This window comes from Aythya ferina (genome assembly GCF_964211825.1).
Source record: "Aythya ferina genome assembly, chromosome: 3".
Classification (NCBI taxonomy): Eukaryota; Metazoa; Chordata; class Aves; order Anseriformes; family Anatidae; genus Aythya; species Aythya ferina.
The window spans coordinates 75,887,389-75,909,241 of record NC_140298.1 but is presented as its reverse complement, the minus strand read 5'-3'; the positions used below and the strand labels follow the sequence as shown (position 1 = coordinate 75,909,241).

At 43.4% G+C, this 21,853-nt stretch overlaps 2 protein-coding genes across 3 annotated transcripts in view; one reads left to right on the top strand and one right to left on the bottom strand.

Moving 5' to 3' along the window:
• The window catches only part of MCM9 (minichromosome maintenance 9 homologous recombination repair factor), a 45,463-nt gene that overhangs the window by 13,363 nt on the left and 10,247 nt on the right, over nt 1-21,853 (top strand). The window contains exons 8-10 of one of the 2 annotated variants that reach the window (XM_084512336.1): nt 18,488-18,662; nt 20,319-20,521; nt 21,503-21,706. In XM_084512336.1, the coding sequence (XP_084368462.1) occupies nt 18,488-18,662; nt 20,319-20,521; nt 21,503-21,706 (582 nt within the window). Of the gene's footprint in view, nt 1-3,853; nt 6,982-18,487; nt 18,663-20,318; nt 20,522-21,502; nt 21,707-21,853 lie in introns of those variants that run through there. The other variant, XM_084512337.1, reaches the window with a different exon arrangement.
• ASF1A (anti-silencing function 1A histone chaperone) lies at nt 6,011-16,494 on the bottom strand. The gene is made up of 4 exons (XM_084512340.1): nt 16,076-16,494; nt 13,579-13,694; nt 9,039-9,215; nt 6,011-7,061 (listed from the first exon to the last, which is right to left on the bottom strand). Exons 1-4 carry the CDS (start codon nt 16,182-16,184, stop codon nt 6,849-6,851), a joined length of 615 nt encoding a protein of 204 aa, XP_084368466.1. The 5' UTR covers nt 16,185-16,494; the 3' UTR covers nt 6,011-6,848.

Sequence of the window (21,853 nt, the reverse complement as noted above, 5' to 3'; positions counted from 1 at the left end):
ATCTGTCCTGCAGGTTCTGTCTGCACACTGTTCATTTTTTATAAAGGCTTTTCCCACTTCTTGCCTGAGAATGACAGGTAGGCATTCACATACCTTTAATTTTTAGAAATTGATATGTAGTTTTCCAGAAGGAGACTTACTGAAGTTCAACAAAATCCCTCTCTGGGTTTCCACTTTACTACTGAGTTCAACCAACTGTTTTGCAGTCCCCGTAGCAGTAGTGCTGCTTGTGCATATTTGGGTGAGATAATCACTAGTAAGAAAATATTTCCTTTTGCCCTGGAGCTTGAGAAGTGCAGCCATCATTTGAGTGGTGTGTTTGATTCCATGGGGACTGGAACTAACACATGCCTGCTGCTGGTGGGTCTGGAGGCATCCAGGCCAGAGTCATCCTGACATTTTCTGGTGTGTATTTGGCTGTGGAGATTTGTGCAAAGTTGTATTCAGTGTTGTGTCCCCCTGCAGATGGACTCCGTAAAGAATTTTGTGAACTGTGCTCAGAACAGCTTGTCTAGAAATCTGGGAGACAATCAGCTGTTTCTCCTACTCTCCAGTTCTGTACAATGACTTCCTGAGCTGAAGGAAATGCGGCCTTCTGGCCTCTCCTCTTACAGCCTCTACAGAGCCCTAGGAGTACTGCATTTTTGCTGGCACTTAGCAAGTTTAATATTGCCCGTATCAATGCCAACAGCATTTCGCTACTGTATTATTTTTCTCCTCATTGAAGGTAACTAACTCAAGGGTAAACAGCCATTTTTTCTTTTTGCTAGTAAGCCTCTCTCTGCTGCACAGGCTTCAGATGCTAAGCATTGCCTCTGTTCTGATCTACTAGAAACCATTTCTATGTCTGATGTGAGCCCTCCAGTTCTGGTTATGGTAGAGTACGTCATCATCCTGAGATAGGCAGGACACTGAAACTAGGGACATTTTTCCCTATTTGTAGATCCCCAAATTGTTTCTGGCTATTCCTTAGCAGATCCAGGTCATTCTTAATTGATACAGATAAAGGCAGTGCCAGGGAACACGCTAAACAACCTAGCACTGTGGGCAATAGCGTGGCAGTGCTTGGATCCACACCATGGCCCTGATGAGGTTATTAATTGAGATGCAGCCTTTAGGCTAGTCTTTTCGGATCTTTACTTCTGCCACAGGATTCTCCATTGTCTTTGCAAATATTCATAATTGTAGATGAACTTGTGGTATTTTCTGTCAGTGTACCTTAAAAATACTTTCCTCATAATATGACTTAACTGTCTGTTTTCTAAGCAGTTTGGCTTCAGGTTGAGAAGGCCTTAACTCTCTAAGAAGTCTGCTAAACTTATTGAAGGAATGAATTTTGAAGTTCTGATCAAAGCTCCTTCAGATATGCCACATCTGTAGCCATGTCTCATCTCTTGGAGATCCATAAATACCCTTAATTTCCTCTCACTAATACTGTTCCAAGACGGCCTTGTCTTGAGACTTACCTTGACTACATGCAACAGATTATTTAGCCAAGTAGGTATCTATCTTCAGAAATTTCAGTTCGTTCACACATCTGTATCTGAAGACCTCTAGTTAGGATGGGCAGGAAATGCTGCAGGAGGGAACATCTTTGTCATGTTGGCTGAAGGCTTCAGTTCTTACGCAGCTCTGGCATAATATATATTGACAGGCAGGCCTAAGAATTTTTTCCTCTTGCTATTGAAATAGCAGGCATTTCATTCAGCTGATTGTTGTTACATGTCTTCAGGATTCCCCTTTGCAGTACCACAGAGCACTGAGGTACTGCAGTGTTGGTAAGCCACACCTTTCTAGAGAGACAGGACAAGCTGGAGGAGCCTTCATGTGGAAAGGTAGGCCTCGTTATCGGCCTGTGGCCCAAGGGGTTTTTGGAGGAAAACCCATGAACTCCTTAAAAGTTCCTGACATTTCAGCCTGTTCTTAAAGTTGCTGTTACCACATGGCTGTTGTATAGCCCTTCTGCAGCACAAAGACCCCCTCCAATTGTCTGCTGCAGGCCAGTCACATCACTTACACCATGGACAACGAGCACCCCACTATGTCTCCAAGACAGCATTACCAAAATTTCGGAATGTTGAAGTGTGTCTTCCCTCCACCTCACCCTTTGCTTCCGAGAGGCCTTTACGTTCTAGATCCCAGGTACAAACCTTGGTTTTAAGTTTAACACGGCCTCCCTCGTGACTCCAGCTGGTTCCTTTCTCTTACACATTCTTCCTTGCTAAGACTAAAAAATCAAACAAAAACATCTCCACCTGTTTTCTGCAGCCCTTGTCTAATCTCACACACGATGAGACCAGCTCCTAAGAAGCAGAACTTTAACTAGAAACATAAATACAAACGGCAAAGCCTGGCATGAGCTGTCCCCCCACACACAGCCTGCCCTTACAAGTAGTTGCATTAACCTTGTAGGTCGATGTTTTGTCTTCCCTGTTGGCCCTGAGCAGAGCCCTCCAGCTAGCAACAATAGTAATGCATCTGCTCCAGATCAAACTTCTGTGGCTCTCAACAGAACAAGAGAATCTGGCCCAGCGAGCTTGCAGTCCACTGTATGTTATGGTTAAGAGGCAGGGTCGTTAAGCAAGTGAAAGATCTCCTGCAGTTGCCCAGACACAAGTCAAGATGTAGTAACTTTGCTCTTTTTCTGTCTCTTGTAAATGAGGATTTGACTGGAGTGCACAAGCATGTATATATCTTTTTCCTTCTTTTTTCTTCCCTACCACCAGTTTCAGATGGCAGTGAGCAATCTTTGTATAGATGCAACTGGGCTAGCCTCCAGTCAGAGCTGACTTCTGGAAAATCAGCAGTTGAGGGCCTAGAAAGAAAAATACTGGATTGTGAGATTGGTCTTTGTGACACAGTGACTTGCATCTTGGGAGCACAGACTGTTTGACAGGCTGTAAACTAAGTTACTGTGGTTATTGTAGCCATGTTCTCAGGTACTGCAGTCTTGAAGATTGGAAATAAGAGTTGGTGTTTTCAGTGGTGTTTGTAGAGCTGCTGGAGAGGTTAAATTTCACCAGTCTCTGGTACAATGGAGCTGGAGTGTTTTTACCCCCTTCAGACTCAGTACATCATAGTAATTCTGATTAGAGGTGATTCATAAATAAATCACAATGACTGTAAGGCGAAGAGACTTTTTTTTTTCCAAGCTAGACATAGAAAAACAACCTTGTTTTTCATCAGTAATGGTGCTTGGTCTGATCCAAGAGGCATGAATGAATAAAGGGCATGAAAAACCCCTGATGAGCATTATGGCAGTCTTCTAATAGAATTTAGGTTGGATATTAGGAGAAATGGCTTTACTGAAAGGGTTGTGCAGCATTGGAACAGGCTGCCCAGGGAAGCTGTTGAGTCACCATCCCTGGAGGTCTTCAGCAAATGTGTAGATGTGGAACTTAGTAGCATGGTTTAGTGGTGGACTTCAGTAGTAGGTTAGAAGTTGGACTAGATGATCTTGGAGGTCTTTTCCAACCTGAATGATTCTGATTCTACAACGCCATGAATTGAGGCTACCTGTCCATCTGAGGTAAAAACACAGTGAGAAGCGTCCCTAGTGCATGTTAACAGAACCTGTAGCATGCCCTTGCACCTTGATGGCCTCTGCAAGATGAGGTTTGTTGGAAGGGGAACTCACCTTTGGCACCAAAGTTGTACTGCTATGCTGTCAGCATTAGCTGTCTGTGTTAGTTATACAGCCCTGCTGCCAGGTCAGAGACGAGTCTTTATAAAGATGCTTTGTAGTCACTGTCTCTCTTAATGCTGCTAACTTTGTGCTGTGATGTTGCCTGATGATGAGACTCGAAGCATTTGGAACACTGGAATTTACTTTCTCAAATTCCTTCTCTCTGAGCTGTAATTTTTGCCAGGAAACAAGACGTTCAGAATACAGTTTGTATGGCCTGCTAAGATCCGGACAAACTTGTAGATGACCTGCAAAGCATCCAGTCTTTCAAAGAGCACAGAAAGACAATTCATTTCACAAAGATCATGAGGTCCTCTCACAGTGGGTAAAGCTGTTCTTTTGCAGTTGCCACCTAGGGCAGTATGGTCATTCTCCTTCCAGTAACTGGCGGGTCAGCTACGGACGTAGTGCATGTATCAGGTAAGGTGGTGCCACAGTCTGTTTCAGCATCACGCCGTCTGGTCTAGCTGGAAGTTTATTGCACCCCTGAGTTCACCTGTACAGTTGGCCTTTTCTTCTGCTAAACAGAATAAATCTTCTCTTTCTTGTTTCTTGGACTTGGCTTGCTGGGTGGTGTACTTTTGCTGACTGTATTTTGCAGTGGATTCTGCAATGGCAGAAATAGGGTTTGCTTCCATCACTTATCCAGCACGTGTTTCTAAGAATTATTTGTGCTACTCGTGGATGGATTCTAGTTATAACTTGTACTTGATCATGCTTTCACGTGAATCATCAGCAGGTACAAGTATTTGAAGTACTATTACGATAACTTTAGCTCAAGTCAGACTTCCTTAGCTTTCCAGCCTTTCAGCAGATGACTAAGTTATTTATGTTTACATTTAAGATATAACTTAGAGTTTTATAAATAGAACAGTAAAGGGCATGACAATCTCAAAAAGCCACTGGAGACCTTGTTATGATTTTTTTTTTTAAAGACCTTTTTAAAATGTTCACATAATTTCATAGAATCTATAATTTCATAGTATAGAGAGTGTTGCCCAAAGCCCCATCCAGCCTGGCCTCGAACACTTCCAGGGATGAGGTGTCCACGGCTTCTTTAAAGCCATTGCCCCTTGTCCTATCACTACCCTCCGTGACAAAGAGTCCCTCCCCGGCTTTCCTGTAGGCCCCTTCAGGCACTGGAAGGCCTCTATAAGGTCTCTCTCTGCAGAGCCTTCTTCAGGCTGAACAACCCCAGCTTGCTCGGCCTGTCTTTATAGGAGATGTGCTCCAGATCTTTGATCATCTTTGTGGCCCTCTTCTAGACTTGTCCTAGTATGTCCATGTCCTTCTTGCTCAGGGGGCCCCAGATCTGAGCACAGCACTCCAGGTGGGAGCCTCATGAAATCAGAGCAGAGGGGGAGAACCCCTTCCCTTGCCTTGCCAGCCATGCTACTTTTTGGTTTCAACCCTAAAGTTGAAACAACTGCTGGTTTTGGAGACTGATTTTTTGAGTTAAGTCATACAAATATTGGTGTTAACATTTGATGATTGTTAAATTGTGGTGGTAATGTAATCAAAATATTATTGCTAATCATATGTTTAAACAACTAGAGAGAGACTTTCAAGAGCACACTTCAGACTGAAGGTTCCAAAGGCTTTCAGTACAACTTAGGCATTTGGCTACCATATGTTCTGCTGAGTTTCCACATAAGAAAGAAATGTATGCATGTACATTCACATCAGGTCCATCCTTCACAATTTAAAAATATTATATATGAAGACAATTTCACTAATGATGTGTAAAGACGGAAACACTAACTGCTTCGGACATCTTCATCCCTATTTGACAATGCTGGAAGTGAAGAGAAAGTGTTCTATTTTTATTCAAAGCTATGCTGTCAAGTCATCATGAAATGTACTTTTTTTTTTTTTTTTTAAGGGCCCAGAACCTACAAGGGTTTGGGCAGTTACGAGTAACTAGCAGAACAATATTCTAGTAATCTGACATGACAGATTACAATCTTAAGTGCATATATAGTCACAGTAAACATAAGGCTGACAAGGATTGGAAGGAATACCAGAATTGTTGGTGTCATAACAGTGTCTTTAAGTTTTTACAATTTACTGCCTCATTTTTTTTTATCTTCAAAGATGCCTCAGGTAATAGAGAGTGTCTCACTGCAAGCCCTTCAGGGCAGGCCATGAATTCTTGAGTACGCAGCGCCTGCCACAGCAGAGTTCGAATCTTCATTTATACCAGTGCATAGTGTTGCCTTAAAGGGCAGAGAGAAAACTCAAGTGATATAGATTCCAAACATTTCAGAAAACTGAAAGAAAACATCAAAACTCCTTACTAGTTGAAAAGACTACAAGAATAGAGCATACTTGAAAAATTAATGTATGAACCAGCATTGTACATAACAATATTGCAGAAGTACAGTTCAGAGGGTTACTTATACTATTCCTTTTGACACTCATATTTTCTAATTGCTTTAATCTTTTCCACCCAGTTGTGCACAGCTGACGGAAAAAAAAAAGTTCTTTGCTGAAATACCCACCTAAATTCACATGAAACACTGTCCTTAACAAACCAGTCTGACTAGCAGCACGAGATTAAAAAAAGAAAAAAAAAGTCCTAAAATCTGAGATAGCAGATGGTAAATTTCAAACTGCATGCTTAAAGTAACAAGTATGTGCTTTGAAATGAAAAAACTTGCACCTAAAATTATACTGTGCTGCTTTCACAGAAAGAGGACTTTTTTTTTTTAAGAGCACTTTTTTCTTTGCACTTCATCTAATGACAGCTTTGTTCTTCAGCTGCTATTAAAGGGCACTTTATATTTGGCAATCTGGATATCAGAGATGAGGACACAGCATTATTGCTTCATTTTGCCTGAATATTTTAACTTTCCATTTTTTAGCTTTCAACAGTGCTAACAAAGTAAAGGGGGAAGGGGGAAGAATACGTATACTTTAATCGGGTTTGGGTTAGACCAAACAGAATAACACATTAGAGAAAAAAGCAATTACTTAAAAATAGTTGTATTTATATTCCACAATTTGCTCAAATACTGTTTTTTCTTTATAAACTTTCTACAGGATGTTTTAAAACAAGTTCTTCACATTGCTCGTCAACTATGTACTTATGGAATTTGAGGGAAATAGTTCTGGTTGTTTTTACAGTTTAACACATGTACAGTACCAAAACGATGGTGGTTAGTCACATGCAGTCCATATGAGATTCTAACATAACATTTAATGAATTTTCTGATGTTGACCACCCCTTTGATGCTGAAGGTAACGCATCTGTAGAAAGCAGGGACTGTAGATTTGGGTTACTGCTCTCTGCATCTTCCAGTTTTTCAGTGTTGTCCTCCCAATTTATGTGGAATCTTGTGACTCGGGGATTAGATGCCAAAATATTCCTTTGAAGCTGGGTGGGAAGAAAAGATATAAATTATGTGGTGTACATAGCAAACTGGACTTCACGTGCATATGGATTTCTTTCCTTTTACTCCTGTAGCCATGTATGTCTAAAATAATTTTAAAAAATCATGTGATTGTGAATCTATAGCTATTACATATGGATCAGAAATATGCTTACAGAAACACACCACTAGTTCAATTACTCTAATATCCTACTCAGCAAAATAAAAGCATCCTGTCTAGAAAGCAGTTAACTGTTCTAAGCATTCAAGACTATGCTAGAACTTTGCAAGTAAAGTGCAAGGGTTTTACCTTAGCCAGCACAGCACTTAATAAAGCAAATGACTATCCCCAGAACAATTTTGCAAGCTACAGGAGTTCATAAAATTCTGCAATTTCATGGTGCTAGCAACAACTCCACCATTTACCTCAACTGTCTGTCCTTATAAAGATTAAAACCTTTCCTTATATTAAATGACTATGTGTTAGATTCATTTTACTATCTGAATTTTAATTTGTCTACTTCAAATATTAAATTGAGAACATTACTTAGATTTGGCAGTTGACATGCCTAGACACTAGTCATGTATTTTATTCTTTAGGCTGGCCTTCGTTTTTCTTGAAAGAAGTGTTCCATCTGCTTATGTGTGCAGCAAAAAAGAAGATGCTCAATTTTTCTGAATTTATCACCATTTCAAAATAATGCACAGTTAACTCCAAAGGATGGCAAATTATGGCCACTGGCCACTTGTTATTAAAGTTGAGACTGGTCACAGGAAAGGTCTGCCTCAGCAGAAGTGCTGATTTCATTCCTTGAGAAAGTGCGCCCCCATTAAATATTTTCCCACCCCTTATGCAAGCTAACAAAATCTAACAAGATCATTTTTTTTTTGAGCCTACTAGGTCTGTTTCCCGTCAATTACAATTCAAAATGCTTAATAACCTTAGTCAAATTAAGAACTTGTACAAATACATGATCACTGTAGCTGTTCTTGTTTATATAAAAACTGCTTCTATGAAAAAACAGAATAACAAGTAGTTCTAAACTGTTCAAAACAGAACAACAAGTAGTTCTAGACATTTCTAAATTCAACTGCTTAAAGAAAGTTGACATTCTGGCATTCACGCTAAAAAAAACAACAAAGATGAGTTCAACAGCATAAGAAAAAAGGAAAGGAGCAGATTATAATCCTAAGAGTCCTCAAAAATTAACCATGATTTTGAATTTTGAGAACGTACTAAACATCTGATTCCTGATAATTAAGTTAGGCATAGTAAAAAATTAGCAGCTTTTAAAAAAAACAATTTAGATATCAATTCAGTTTAGTTACATTTTAAGATTGGTTTCAGGGACTATGGGGATTATCTCTGTACTAGTCGTTACAGTACAACCATTATTCCACTCAGTTCTTCATGTATCTGGTTATATAACTCATGCAAACTTGAGAAGCAACCAATTTTTTTTTTTTTTTTTTTTACCTTCACAAAACTTTGGAACATGAGCATGTACACATAACATCTCATAAAGAGAACCCAGAAATGGACCCCAAATCCCCAAGACCTTCCATGAAAGCAAACCAGGATGCTACATGGAAGTTTATTAGTTCGTGCAGGAATCTGCCTGCATGCGCTGTTTCACAGGATTTTGACTGACTAGTTTTTGTTAGTTGATCTTCCTCCTCAGGATTATTTGGAACCTAATACTTTATTTCACATCTCATTTTAACTCTACACCTCATTCATTTTTATTTTTTTTAACCATTAAAAAATGTCTGTTTTTAAACTTTAAATACAAATTTCCTCGATCAAGTTGTCCGTTGATTGGATCCAGTCACCTGGCCTGCTCTAACAAGGCTACCCATCTTCTCTCCTTTCATAGAGAAGTTGTTCTTCACTTTCTGTTTTGCAGAACTGTAGGTCTTTCTTAAAAATCCCTTTGTATAAGCGTATCTTTGATACGTGTCTAGAACAGGAGGTGCCTTACCTTAGAAAAGTCTGGCTTTACTGGTGGGTTCTCTCTCAGTTCTGTTTCAGTATATTCGTTGTTTACATAGTAGCCGACTCTAATAAATTCTTGACCTCGGTAAGTGCATGTTATTAGCACGACTGTTACGCCTACTGCATCTGCATCTGGAATAAGCCCTGGGTTAGGTGCATCAGCCTAAACATGAAAGGGAAAGATCGATTAAAATAAAATCAATACTACATGCCTATCTGGCAGAAGAATCTGAAATAGCTTGTCCTAGCAGCTGAGTAGTGACTGTATGCAAATTTGAAAGGTTTCTCCATGTTAACCAGAAAATATACCTGCTTTTACAAAAACATCAACCCTGAATTTAGGGCACCATCTTCTACAGGCAGAATTAGTTTGAACACAGTAATGTTGTGCTGACATTTCTCCTGGGTGATCAGACAGCTTTGATCCCAAACTGCTTTTAAATACATGATTAGCTGAACAAGCGTGCCAACACCTCTCCAGTTCCACGGTGCTGCTGTTCTCCAGCCCCTCACAGTAATCGAGTAAAAACTTTTCATACCTCTTCAGTTGAATTGATCTGTCCGTTTTTAACAAGACTAAACCTTTAAAAATACAGGCTAATTCAGACTTCAGCAAGAAGAGGAGGGACAGGTTACGCTGACATTTGAGCTGTCTAGGAAAGGAATAAATGGCTGTGTCTCATCTGCTGCCATGTGCCCGTATTTCTTCAATTGCATGCAATTAAATACATCATCACTGAGAGACACGACATTTTCAGCCAGTATGCAGTCCTAACTAATAGGCAACTCTTACAATCTCCCTTATATCCTTACTCACCATGGCACTGCAATTATTAATAATCAATAGAATTTGCCTCACCAGATGTGGCTCACATCAGTCTCTTAAAATGTTTCGTAACTAAACATTTGTTGATGGAACATGGTGCCTCATTCTGCTCTCAGACTCAAAGTAGCAGCAATCTAAGCATAAACGAAACAGCCCCATATTTACAACTTTGCATGAAAAATCTGAAGCTGATAACAAACACCTTTGTTCCAAGCATAAATTAGTAATAGCAACGTATGTTAGAGTGGTTCAGATGTGTTGAATCCTGCCTTAGGACAGAGAGTGAATGGGATTCTCGCTGTCCCTCTTATCCCTGTTTTTCTCCGGTATGTATATGCTCTAGCACTACAAAATTCAGGAGCTAGTAGTCATGCATCATTGACTTCTGCTCTTTGCTACTTCAATCCTGAGCCTTCAAACCACTCTAGCTTTTCATAAGAAGCTGTAGGCACTCTGCAGAACAATTAAATGAATCAGACCTCTCAGGTACAAATATACTGGGGGGAGGAAAGCAACCAGGGAATCAGGTAGAACACTCCTTCCTCCAGCCCTGAAGGGAAGAGAAAGTGACCAAATAGCTTTGCAACTTGTACAGGGCAATGGAAAATATGGCCAAGGAACTGGAGAAATACAGAAGCTCCACAAAAATATAAGAACTGCCAATACATGAAATCGCTATTTCAAATCAGCGGTCTTGTTCTAACAGTGCCCAGGGCGATGTGATTACTTAAAATTCCGGTAGGCAGTTACAGAGTAGTATTTTGCAAAAAAAGGACATCCTTCCATTTAACTCCCTGTGAAACACAGCTCATACCCTAATACGGGATTTTACCTCTCCCAGGCTTCTTCCACTGTCACTTCATGTCCTGTAATATGCTATGATACAGCTGTGAACCTGCAGAAATCCTGTTTTAATCCTACTTTGCTGTTGAGCAGCGAAGGCATTGAACATGGTTTCGAAGAAAATGTTTTTTTTTCTCAAATTTTAAACTTCCTGCCCTAGATGTAAAGCCTCCTGATTCCCCAAGGAACTGGTGAACATGCACAGGTTAGGGGGGGAAGAGAAGACATTGATATGACCAAGTGGCGAGTGAGAAGTTGCAAACATATACTGTGGTAGGCAAAAAGAAGCAGCAGATTTAACTTTTGCATAAAACCCACCATCTTAGTATGCCAAAATTACTTAAGAAATTTATGAAATCACTCAAGATATACATTGTTTGAGTTATCTTGCTTTTCTACATAACACACAACTATTAGTACAGAGTAGCTAAATTAGTGTAAGGTCATATCCCCACTTCAAGACTGTAAATTATTTATGTGCCTATATTCTCAAAAAGAAGCTCCTGAGAATTTATTACAAATCCCCAGGAGCACAGAGAAAAAGAATCGTGTTTCATTACTTATATATTAGTATTTAGATCCAAATAGGCCAAGATGTAGGTCTTTAGTATTGAAGTCTTTTTAAAAATATAAAAAAAAGATTATTGTGCAAGTCTGATAAGCACAATACTTTTCCATCTTCCTGTATGTAAGGCTGACTTCCCAACCTGATGCGCAGCCTCTCCTCAGGATTTTATCTGTGCGGCACTCCATTTTACTTGCTGTTTCAGCCATTTTCATCTTAAGAAAAATCTACAGCATAATACTAGCAAAGTTTTATACATCTCTACAAGAAGTTCTTCTCTGTGCTCATTGGTGAACACAGTATCTTTTTTTTTTTTTTCCTACTCATGTATACAACTCCTGCAGTTCTACACTTTGTCCCATCCTGGCATTCCCCTGCCAGTTCCCTCCACCTGCCAGGCAGTTTCAGTTTGGTGAATAAAGTAGCTCAAACTGGCAGCAAAGGGTTATTAGAGCACTTTGGCTTTTGGTAGTCTCTTACATACACATTAGCCAGGTCCTACCCTCACTTGAAATCCAGGGCTTTTGAAGTTTAATATACTTAGACCAACAGTACACCCATAAGAAAAAGGAGAGATTATTAAAAGGCAGTAAGAGTACTCAATCTAAGCCAAATCTGTACATACCTACTCCTAATTTTGCTGTAATGTCATCCGTAGCTATGATATAATGGATACGGGTCTATCCTGCAGAAACTGCAAGTCCAGTAAATTTTATTTTCAAGGTCTTCCTGTATCACACAACCAAAACATGCCTTTTGAGGCACCTGCCTTCTGCTCCTTCCCATTACTATCAGCAGTGAATCTTTGAGATTGAAAATAGTGCCTCATTTAAACTAGAGATGGAAATGCCAGCTGGTATCTCTCGATCTACCACTACAAAGTAGCGCATTTTGAGGGTGATAGAGGATCACCTGGTTCTGACCAATTAATGCTACAGGATGAAATTGCTCAATAATGGAAGTACTGTTAATAAATGATGCATTTGTTATGTATCTGCTTCATTTCTAGCATGGGAAAAATTAAGCCCAGCTCCAAAAGCAGAGTGAAATATTTCAAGGCTGATTTGCACATGTGGTTAATAAACATAACCTCCAGCCTAACCTTATGCCTTTAGCCTGTCCTGTGAGGGGGGAAAAAAAAGTTCTATTCAAAAGTTTCAAATGTTTTCTGAACCTTCTAAATAATTGGGACTTACAGTAATAATTAGGATGCCTAACAAACTTTGTTATCATTTTAAAGCAGTTATTAGTAACTCTGATAAGTAAGAAAATGTGTTAGTTGGAGTTATTTTTGAAGAAAATGCTCATACTTCAGTATGCATTTGCCATTAATTAGTTGAGTGAATTTATAGTGTTTGGGAAAGTGGCAAGGTTCATAAACAAAAAGCTGTTCTCATTTTCAGTCTGATTTTTCTGTGGATGGATTTTGCTCTCAGTTTACAAGAGAGACACTAGTATTTGATAAACAGGGGAAAAAAGTGAGCTGAATCAGTGTTTTGATTAAAAACAATTTCCATAAAAACTCAGACAAGTTTAGTTTAGTTTTTCCCCTCTGTTTGATCTAACCAGAGTAGAACATTAAGCCATCTTGGTGCTCCTCTTTCCTTGTTTTCCTTCCCTCAAGTATTCCTTCTTCATAACTTGTGGCTTTAACAGCAGCGTATTGCCACACGCTCCAGAGATTGTGGGACAGTCTTTATCTAACCACTCACGTCCCAGATGTCTGCTATCTACAACTGGAATTCTGTCTTACTGTATGAATCGCTGTACTGCGTTGTGACTTAACATGCATAGCCAGACATCATGGCTGAACATTTATCTGGCCCAACAGAAATGAATTCTTGACTACTCCAGCGCAGGTTCACAATGAATTTGTTCACCTTCTTCTGTAGATGTTGTCTACATTAACCTAGTGCCCCTGACTGTCTGAAACCACTTACCAATTGCTGTAGAGCTAAGCCCAGTGATGTTAGCATAAGCCAGGTAACTGACAGTCCCAGTTAGGGAGTGGTCCAGAAGAGATTTATGAACTGGACTTGTCAAAATTATCACTAGCTACAGAGCCATGCCTTCTATCACTCTCTCTAATTATTGACAGCACAAGTGAAAATATTACCATGGAAATATCAGGGGCAAAAAACAGCTAATGAGAAGCAAGCTGTATCATACATGAAGAGCTGACTGAAATTCCTTCTAGCTTAGCATTATTTTTAAGTGTCTCTTTATATGATACAGTCATCATTAGACATCAAATTAGCACAACTCTTTCAGGAACAGTTAAATGAAGCTTACCTGAAATACAAACATGTGTCTGCCTGCAGGAACAGGTCCTACTAAAACGGAGTCTAACACTTGGTCATACTCTTCGCTTTCAGCTGAACCCACGTAAATTATTTTCCATTCCAAGTCTGCAGTAAAACAAAACAAAAAAAAAAACAATTGTTTATCATTACAGTTAAGCATCTTCCACTCTTGACTGCAGAGTTTTGCTTAACCTAAAATTGCTTCTTTGGCAACTAGCATAAAGGGATAGGGACCAACCTTCACTTGGGAAATTTATTGATGCTCACCCCAGTCCTCATGATCTAGATCATCCCACCGTCTTCCTCTATTCAGTCTCTACTGCAGGATTCCCTCTACTTTCATAGCCAGGTTTATTTACAAATTTCATACAGAGGACAGGGCCCATTTACTTGTTGGGAGCAGCGTTCAGAATGTCCTTGGTCTGTCCCCAGAGGCATACAGGTTGGGACGCCGCCTATACGACCCTACACAGCAGGGCACACCTTGAATATTGAATCAGCTCCCCCTCAGAAGTTCCCACCTTCCACAAATATACTTCACAGCTGTTACACCAATCACATAAAGCACTTAATTGAATAATGAAATCCACTGAGTAAGCACCAGCCACACTAACTTTGTGCCTCCATTCCTCCACATGTGTGCAAGCTGTGTAACCTGAGAAGTATATAAAATCATAATAGCATGATTTGATCTAATTCGCACTGGTGATATTGGTGTTTGAATTTTATCCTGGAATAGAATCCCAGGTAGGAGAATCAAACAACCACAAACCCACGTGCGAAATGTAGCATTTCACTTCTTAAAATGACGTGCCAAAATCAAACATTTCTTACAACTGACACGTATTTTTTCTAATGCACCCTGGTCACCACAGGTGCTTGAAAGATGAAGCTGCAAATTAGCATTCATTAGTTCTTCCTGGGCCAGCTTTTCACTTTAACTTTTTGATTTAAAAACACATGCGTAACCACACCTGTATAAAACTAACCTGAGAATAGAGGTTATTATTTTTAAACAAGAGAAAAAGAAAAGAAAGTTGTCATTACGGAATACTGTAACTGAAGTTATTGTTTGTTTGTTTGTTGGTAATTGATCTGTTGCTTAAAACAGTGCCTTAAAGTTGATATATTTCTTTTTTCTCCTTATGAGCAATGCCCTGATTGGGTGTGCAAAAGCACTACCCCATAGACAAATACATTTATGTTTTCAGTATTCTTTGCAAAATTTGAAGGTCTACGTTATGGTTTCCTGATGCAGGACTGGAACTTAAGCAGAGGAAGAGCTAGCATGTTAACAAAACTTGGCTGCTTTAGGATTGCAGTTGTTTTTCCTCAATAATGAAATCTTACTGTGTTCAACATGCAGGTTTTGGGGTTTTAAGTAGCATACGTTAACAGGGCCCAGGAAGTGGTTTTGCTTCTTACACACCACAGCACGACTGGCCAGGTGCTGTATCAGGGGTCTTATTTACCTTGTAGGCACCCAGTGCTAACTCCTGTGGGCACTGCAGGCTGCTTGTGCTGGTCAGTTAGTGACTGCTTTTGTCATACCTGTCCAAGGCACCAGGTACGAGAACTGAGGACTCTGAGGCTGGATCACTTAAGATTATCACTCCAGGGGAACAGCATGAAACTCATTCTAAACCAGCAGCACTTAAAGTTGAAAAATCATCCACTTGATGGACCTGATGCTGCTTAGGAATCCTGATGCAGAATGATAACTTGAAGGGGGCAGGGGGGCTAAACTGAGGAAACTGAAGACGGGTGGTACGCAGGGCTGGCTGAAAACAGCACCACAGACTGTCAGCACGGGAAGGCAGCGGCAGCAGCTTTTAAAAGCAAGATTAAACCAGATGTAAACGCGAAGGCCAGGCCCTGCTAAGGGAGGGCCCTGGCGGGGTGGCTTCATCGAGCCGCTGCCGGCAGGGGGGCGGCCGGCACCGCGCACACCCCGCGGCCGGGCCTCGCCCCGCGCCCGCCGCCGTTCGAAACTCCCGCCCGGGGGGCGCCGCGCGGCCTCTCGGGGCGCCGGGGCCGGGGCCGGGCCCTGCCGCCGGGCGGCGCTGCCGGGCCCCCGCCAGCCCGGCCCCACCGGGGGCGCCCCCCTCGGGGGTACCCGGCAACTTCGGAGCCCGCCCCCCCCAGCCCCCGGCCGTTGCCCAGCGCCGTGCCCGCACCCGGCGCCAGGCCCCCGCCGCCCGCCCCGCTCCCCGCCCCGGCACACAAAGCTGGCAACATGGCTCCCTCCCCTCACAACTTCCTCGCAACTTGCAGCCGGCCTCGGCGGCCCCGGCGCGGCGCGCAGGGCCCGGCTCAGCCCAAAACTTCCCCCCCTGGGCCCGGCCAAGGCCGGCTGGGAAGCGCAGCCCCCCCCCGAGCCCCCCCCAGCCCCCGGCGCGGCCGGCGGGGGACGCGGGGCCTGGGCGAAGTTGAAGCCTGGGGCTGGCGGCGGGCCGGGGCGGGGGGGGGGTGGGAGCCGCGCTCACCTTCCGACAGGTCCTCGATGCACTCGAACGTGATCTCGAACTGGAACGGGTTGTAGAAAGGAGAGGGGTTGTCCAACACCACTACATTGTTCACCTGAACCTTGGCCATATTTCAGGGAAAAAAAGAAAAAAAAAAAAAAAACACCAACAAAAACAACCCGCAAACAATAGGCACGGCGCCGCGCCGCCAAGTCCAGCAGCGCCTCGGGGGCTCCGCCGCACGGCCGGCCCGACCCGGCCCGGCGCCCCCGCCCGCCCGAGGCTGCGGAGCCGCGACTTGAGCAAACTTTTCTGGCCGCCCCCCGGCTCCGGCTCCGGCTCCGCGCCTTTATTTACACCGGCGGCGCTGGGCGCCCTGCGCGGCGGGCTCCCCGCTGCAGCCCATTCTGCCCTGCTCGCCGCCAGCGCCCGCCCCGATTGGCCGCCCGCCGGCACAGGGCCCTCCTTCCCCGCTCCCTCCTCCAAGATGGGCTCCGCTCCGCTCCCCGCCGCGCCCCCGCCCGGCCACCGGCCGCAACCGCCCCGCGCCCGGGCGGGGCCGCCACCGGCACGGCCGAGCCGGGCGGAGCCCAGCCCAGCCCCGCCGAGCCCCCGCCCGCCCGCCTCGCTCAGCGCCATCCGCCATGTGGCGGCGTGCCCCCGGTTGCTTTCCGCCTCAGGGCTTTACCCCCTGCGCTGGGCTCTGTGGCCCCCGGCTTTTCAGGGTCTCCGCCGCGGAGTAGCGCGGCGCTGTGGTTTCATGGCTGGATTCACTCCGGGTGCCCCCCTAGGCTGAGGGGCTGCCGCCCTCCTGCGCCCCCGCCGCCCGCTGCTGGCCCCCGGGGAGGTGTCCGGGCTGCCACGGAGCCCCCCGGTGCCCAGCCCGCTGTGGAGAGGCGAGGAAGGCGGCGATGCTCGCCCCCGAGCCGCAGGAGGCCCGCGGAGGAGGCCATCTTGTGGCTGCGTGCCCAGGGGATGGCAGAGGCGACATGGCACCGCTCCGGCTGCCTCCGGGGCCGGGGAGCCGGCGCTGCCCCAAGCTGGGGGGGGTATTGGGGGGGATGGGGAGGTGGGAGGTGTTTTTTCCTCACGCTAAGAGGAGATTGTGTGTGGAAATAAAAATATCAGACGCTGTGCGTGTCTGCGGGGAGCCCTTGAGTGTGGTGGAATAGGCGCAGCAGGAGGGGCTGGAGGAGACATCTGCCTGCCTGGGAACCCGAGCCTCGCGGGCAGAGCAGAGCAGCGCCGAGGCACAGAGACCTTGGCCTCCAGCAACTCCCCAAGCCAACCCCGGGTTTGGAAAGGAGCCGACACCTTTGTGTTCACAAACAGGTGTATTTGCAGGGAAATGTCATCACACTTGCCTGGTCTGTTGCTCACTGTACATTTTTATAACATTCTCTACACAACACAAGGCTACGCTGGACAGTGGAAGAGATCCCCCACACGAAGCTAAAATACGTGTTATCAGGAAACACATTTCCAGTAACTCTTGGCTGACTGTTTGGGAGCAAACAGCGGCTGCGGTGATCTGCATGGAGATGAGGAAGCAACAGCGCTCGCCCCTGGGCTGCCTGGGCCAGGGGAGGTTTTGGGTGGTGGGATCCTTCCCTGGGCAAGTTCTGCTGTAGCATTCCGGGAAATTTTAGGCTGGTCGCAGCTTGTCAACTGCTAGGATATTTTGAGCCAAGCACTGTGGAGTGAAAAAGAAGGGCTAAAGATAGAGAAAAGGCTGGGGAAGAGGGAACAGAAAGATTGAGAAGAGCTGCACGTCCTTGATAAAAAGTGGCCGTTCTCACAGCTGTGAGATGTTCCTGACCTGCCGTGCTCCCGCTGCTGTGTCACATGGAGATTTGCTAATGCCCGCTGGGAACTTTTTTTTTTAATTTCATTTTTTACTTTTTTAATTTCATTTTTTACTTTTTTAATTTCATTTTTTTACTTTTTTAATCTCACTTTAGCTTAGTGTGAAATCTCAAAAAGAAAAAAAGGATATTTTGAAATATTTTTTTTCACAAGCTTTGTTTTGCGGCTCCCGGATATTTGTTTATTTTGACAGCTGATGGGGAAGGACAAGTCTATTCTGTAATTTAGCAGTCTCCACATTTGCCCACTTTTCAATTTGATTTAGCAGATTTGGTTTTCGTTCTCTAATCACTTTTGTTCATTTATCGATGCCCTAAAAGAAGTAATTACTAAATTTGGAAGGCTTAACAGAATCTGCTCCACAGACACGGGCTCGCTTGCCTAACACTAGTGGGATTTCTTACCAGTAGGTGTGAAGCGAGATGCATGGTAGAGGTATGTGGTGGAGCTAACCTGCTGTTTTGCCTTCTGCCTGTGGCACCAGCCAGTGTGCCGAGTCCCGTTCTTTCACTCCGGCGCACTCCTGCAGTTTAAGGGAAAGACTGACCGGAGCAATTGATTCTTCAGGTTTGACAGTGACTGCTGTGAAGGACTGTGGGGAGTGGAACTTGGAAGCTGGTGCACTGGTGCTTGCAGATAGCGGCCTGTGTTGCATTGATGAGTTCAACAGTATCAAAGAACACGACAGAACCAGTATCCATGAAGCAATGGAGCAACAAACCATCAGCGTAGCAAAGGCAGGGTAAGTGGCATGTTAAAGCGTGTGGCAAAATAGCATGCTTCTCTTGCACTTACAGGTTGGTGGGGGGCTTGTCATGCTGACTAAAAATAGCTGTTTTCTTTGTTGTACTGCATAGTTTTGTTCTCAATGGTATTTGTAAACTAGGTGAGCCAGCGTTTCAAAGGACAGTGCAATGGACCTGAGGTTGCAAGCAACCAGAGTGAAGACGAAGACGTACCCTGCTCGCTGCTGGGTTTTCAGTCTGCCACTGCCCTTAGGCAAGGGTACTTTCCTAAGAATCGTAGAATCATTAAGGTTGGAAGAGCTCTCCAAGGTCATCTGGTCCAACCACCCCCCTACCACCAATGTTACCCACTAAACCATGTCCCTAAGCGCCATGTCCAACCTTTCCTTAAACACCCGCAGGGACGATGACTCCACCACCTCCCAGGGCAACCTGTTCCAATGCCTGACCGCTCTTTCCAAAAAGAAGTCTCCTCATTTCCAACCTGAACCTCCTCTTTGTGTTCTTTTTTTTTTTTTTTTGTCACATGGTGAGAGCCACCATAATAATTATATGTGAAATGAGGAATTTCACAAGGAACTCAGAAAGCAGGACTTTGTTTCTCCAAATTCCAGTAATACCGGACAGTAACAAAATAAGACCAAATAATTTCTAGGCTACCCAATCTTATATGTTGGGCGTGACGTGACCATAAATTCCTGCTTACTTTCACGTCCTCATTTTTTTTCTATACTAGAACGTACTCAAATCTCTTATTTTTTTTTTCCCCTGCCAGTTTGATCTCTGAGCTCTAACGTCAGTCTCTCAGCCACATGCAGCTCCCGTCCAGGCCCAAATCATGTCCTGACTGGTATTACCAGTCTCTGGTACCAAAAAGGCATCATCCTTTCCACATTCCTCCTTGTCACCTTCCACTCTGCTCTTCCTCCCATCACATCTTCTTCCTCTCAGTTATGGAACAACTTTGGACGTGAGGCAGCAGTTACTCTGGAGCTGACTCGAAATAGCTTGGTGACAAACCAAAGTTAGAATACTGCTGCTGCCTTAACTGAAACGATTGCGTTTGGACTACTAGAATAAAAATAATCTCCCCACATCTAAAAACACACACCGGGATAGCATAATTAAGAGGGAAAAATGTCATTTTCCCTGAGAAACAGATGATATGGCTGCCATCACTGGATGGTTGGGCTAATATTTGCAAGATGACTCTACACAGGAATAAAACATACCCGTATGTTACATTTCGTTTTACTTTCTGAAAATGTGAAATAAGCTAAAATGTTACTTTTCATCGTGAAAAAAATCTATTTATACTGTATGAATCAGCAAAGTAGCATTTGTTTCTGAAAAGCTAGATTAGTTTTATTCAGCTAAGGATGTACCTGAATATAGAGATTGCTTGTGGGAATATTACCTAGCTACTTTTGGTGTCCCAAGTACTGTCTTTCTGTCTAGTTGCTATTCTCTGACTGAGAAATGCTTGATATATAATATCTATTAATAAAATGCATATAGTTTAGCTCGTATGCTCTTTAAATGTAAGATGTGCTCTTTATAACATAAAACCATGATAATTGTTGTTAACACTTTGGAGTCATTTCCTCGATCCAGCTCAGTTCAGCTGTAATGTTCATCATATTTTTCTCTAGCTTGGTATGCAAGCTTAATACAAGGACAACAATACTGGCAGCAACAAACCCCAAAGGTCATTATGACCCTAACGAGTCTGTCTCCGTCAACATAGCTCTTGGCAGTCCCCTGCTGAGCAGATTTGATCTGGTCTTAGTATTGTTAGATACAAAGAATGAGGAGTGGGACCGCATCATTTCATCTTTCATCTTGCAAAATAAAGGTATGAGTTTGTTTTTGTTTTTGTTTTTGTTTTTAATTTCCCCACCTTTCTGTTTTGTTATTTTGTTATTTTTGTTATTTATTTGTTAGTTTGTTATTTTTCAGCCTTTCACATCAATCAGCGTTTGCATGTTTACTGTGATAGTTGCCTGTGGTATGGTTGTCTTTCTAGCAGGAAAAAGATAGAGATCATTGATTAATTAATAGGGGAGATCTGTGAACACCATACCTTTACCTTTACTCTATGATCGTTTGCAAGAGATTTCAGCCCAGACTGCTTTGGCTTCCATGTTTTCATTACTCGATGCGCAGATCCTACACGCAGTACCATTACATGCTGTCAATGAGAAGCTTAATTCAGACAGAACAAATTTGAGCTGTGTATGCTGCAGGGCCTGGAGAGTGCGTATTAGCGGTCTGCATGTGGAGCTCTGCATGTGTGCTCTGGAATTAGGAAAGGCAGAGTGATTTGATTTTAACCTGCTTTAGGAACACGACTTTGATCCTCATTAGAGAAGTGGTTAGAGGAGACGACTTCAGCTACATCCTTACTTTTCTTTCCTTCCCCAAATGTTTCCCTGTAAAAAAAATGTTCAGAATATGGCAGGTAGCCTTTGGCTTCTACAGAGTAGATAAAGACAGCCAGAGAAGTGCATACGTTCGAGTGGCGTTTTATACTTGACACGGTATCAGAGCACTTGGTAATGGCTGTACCATCTGGTGGGCAGCGAGTCTGACAGCTCCGCTGTTCAAACTGCTGGAGGCTTTGCTGTGGATTTTGCTAGGGGAGGGACTGGATGTCATGTAACATTCCACACTGGAATTTGACCAAGTCCCTGAGGACTCATGCACAGACACTCCAGTATGCCCCAGAAATACGGTAGGAGGTATTTTACGTTCACCCATCTACTTAACAGGAATTCTTCAGAAAAAGCTTGATGTCTGTTGTTATACAATTACTGACTAGGCAGTTGTTGCGCAGGTTGCCCTAGCAAATCAGAAAAGCTGTGGAGCATGGAAAAGATGAAAACCTACTTCTGCCTTATAAAAAGTATACAGCCAAAACTGTCTGATGAGAGCAACCTGATCCTCGTACGCTATTACCAAATGCAGCGTCAGAGTGACTGCCGAAATGCTGCCCGAACTACCATTCGCTTATTGGAGAGTTTGATACGCCTTGCGGAAGGTAAGGCCGGGACAACTTTATTTTTAGGCTAACAATTAACCTTTATGAAATGAGTAGATCAGGAGTATAATTATAACCAGTAAGCAGAGTAGGGTTTTCTCCATAGAGTTATGGATAGATGAACCTTGCATTGTTTGATCTTCATAA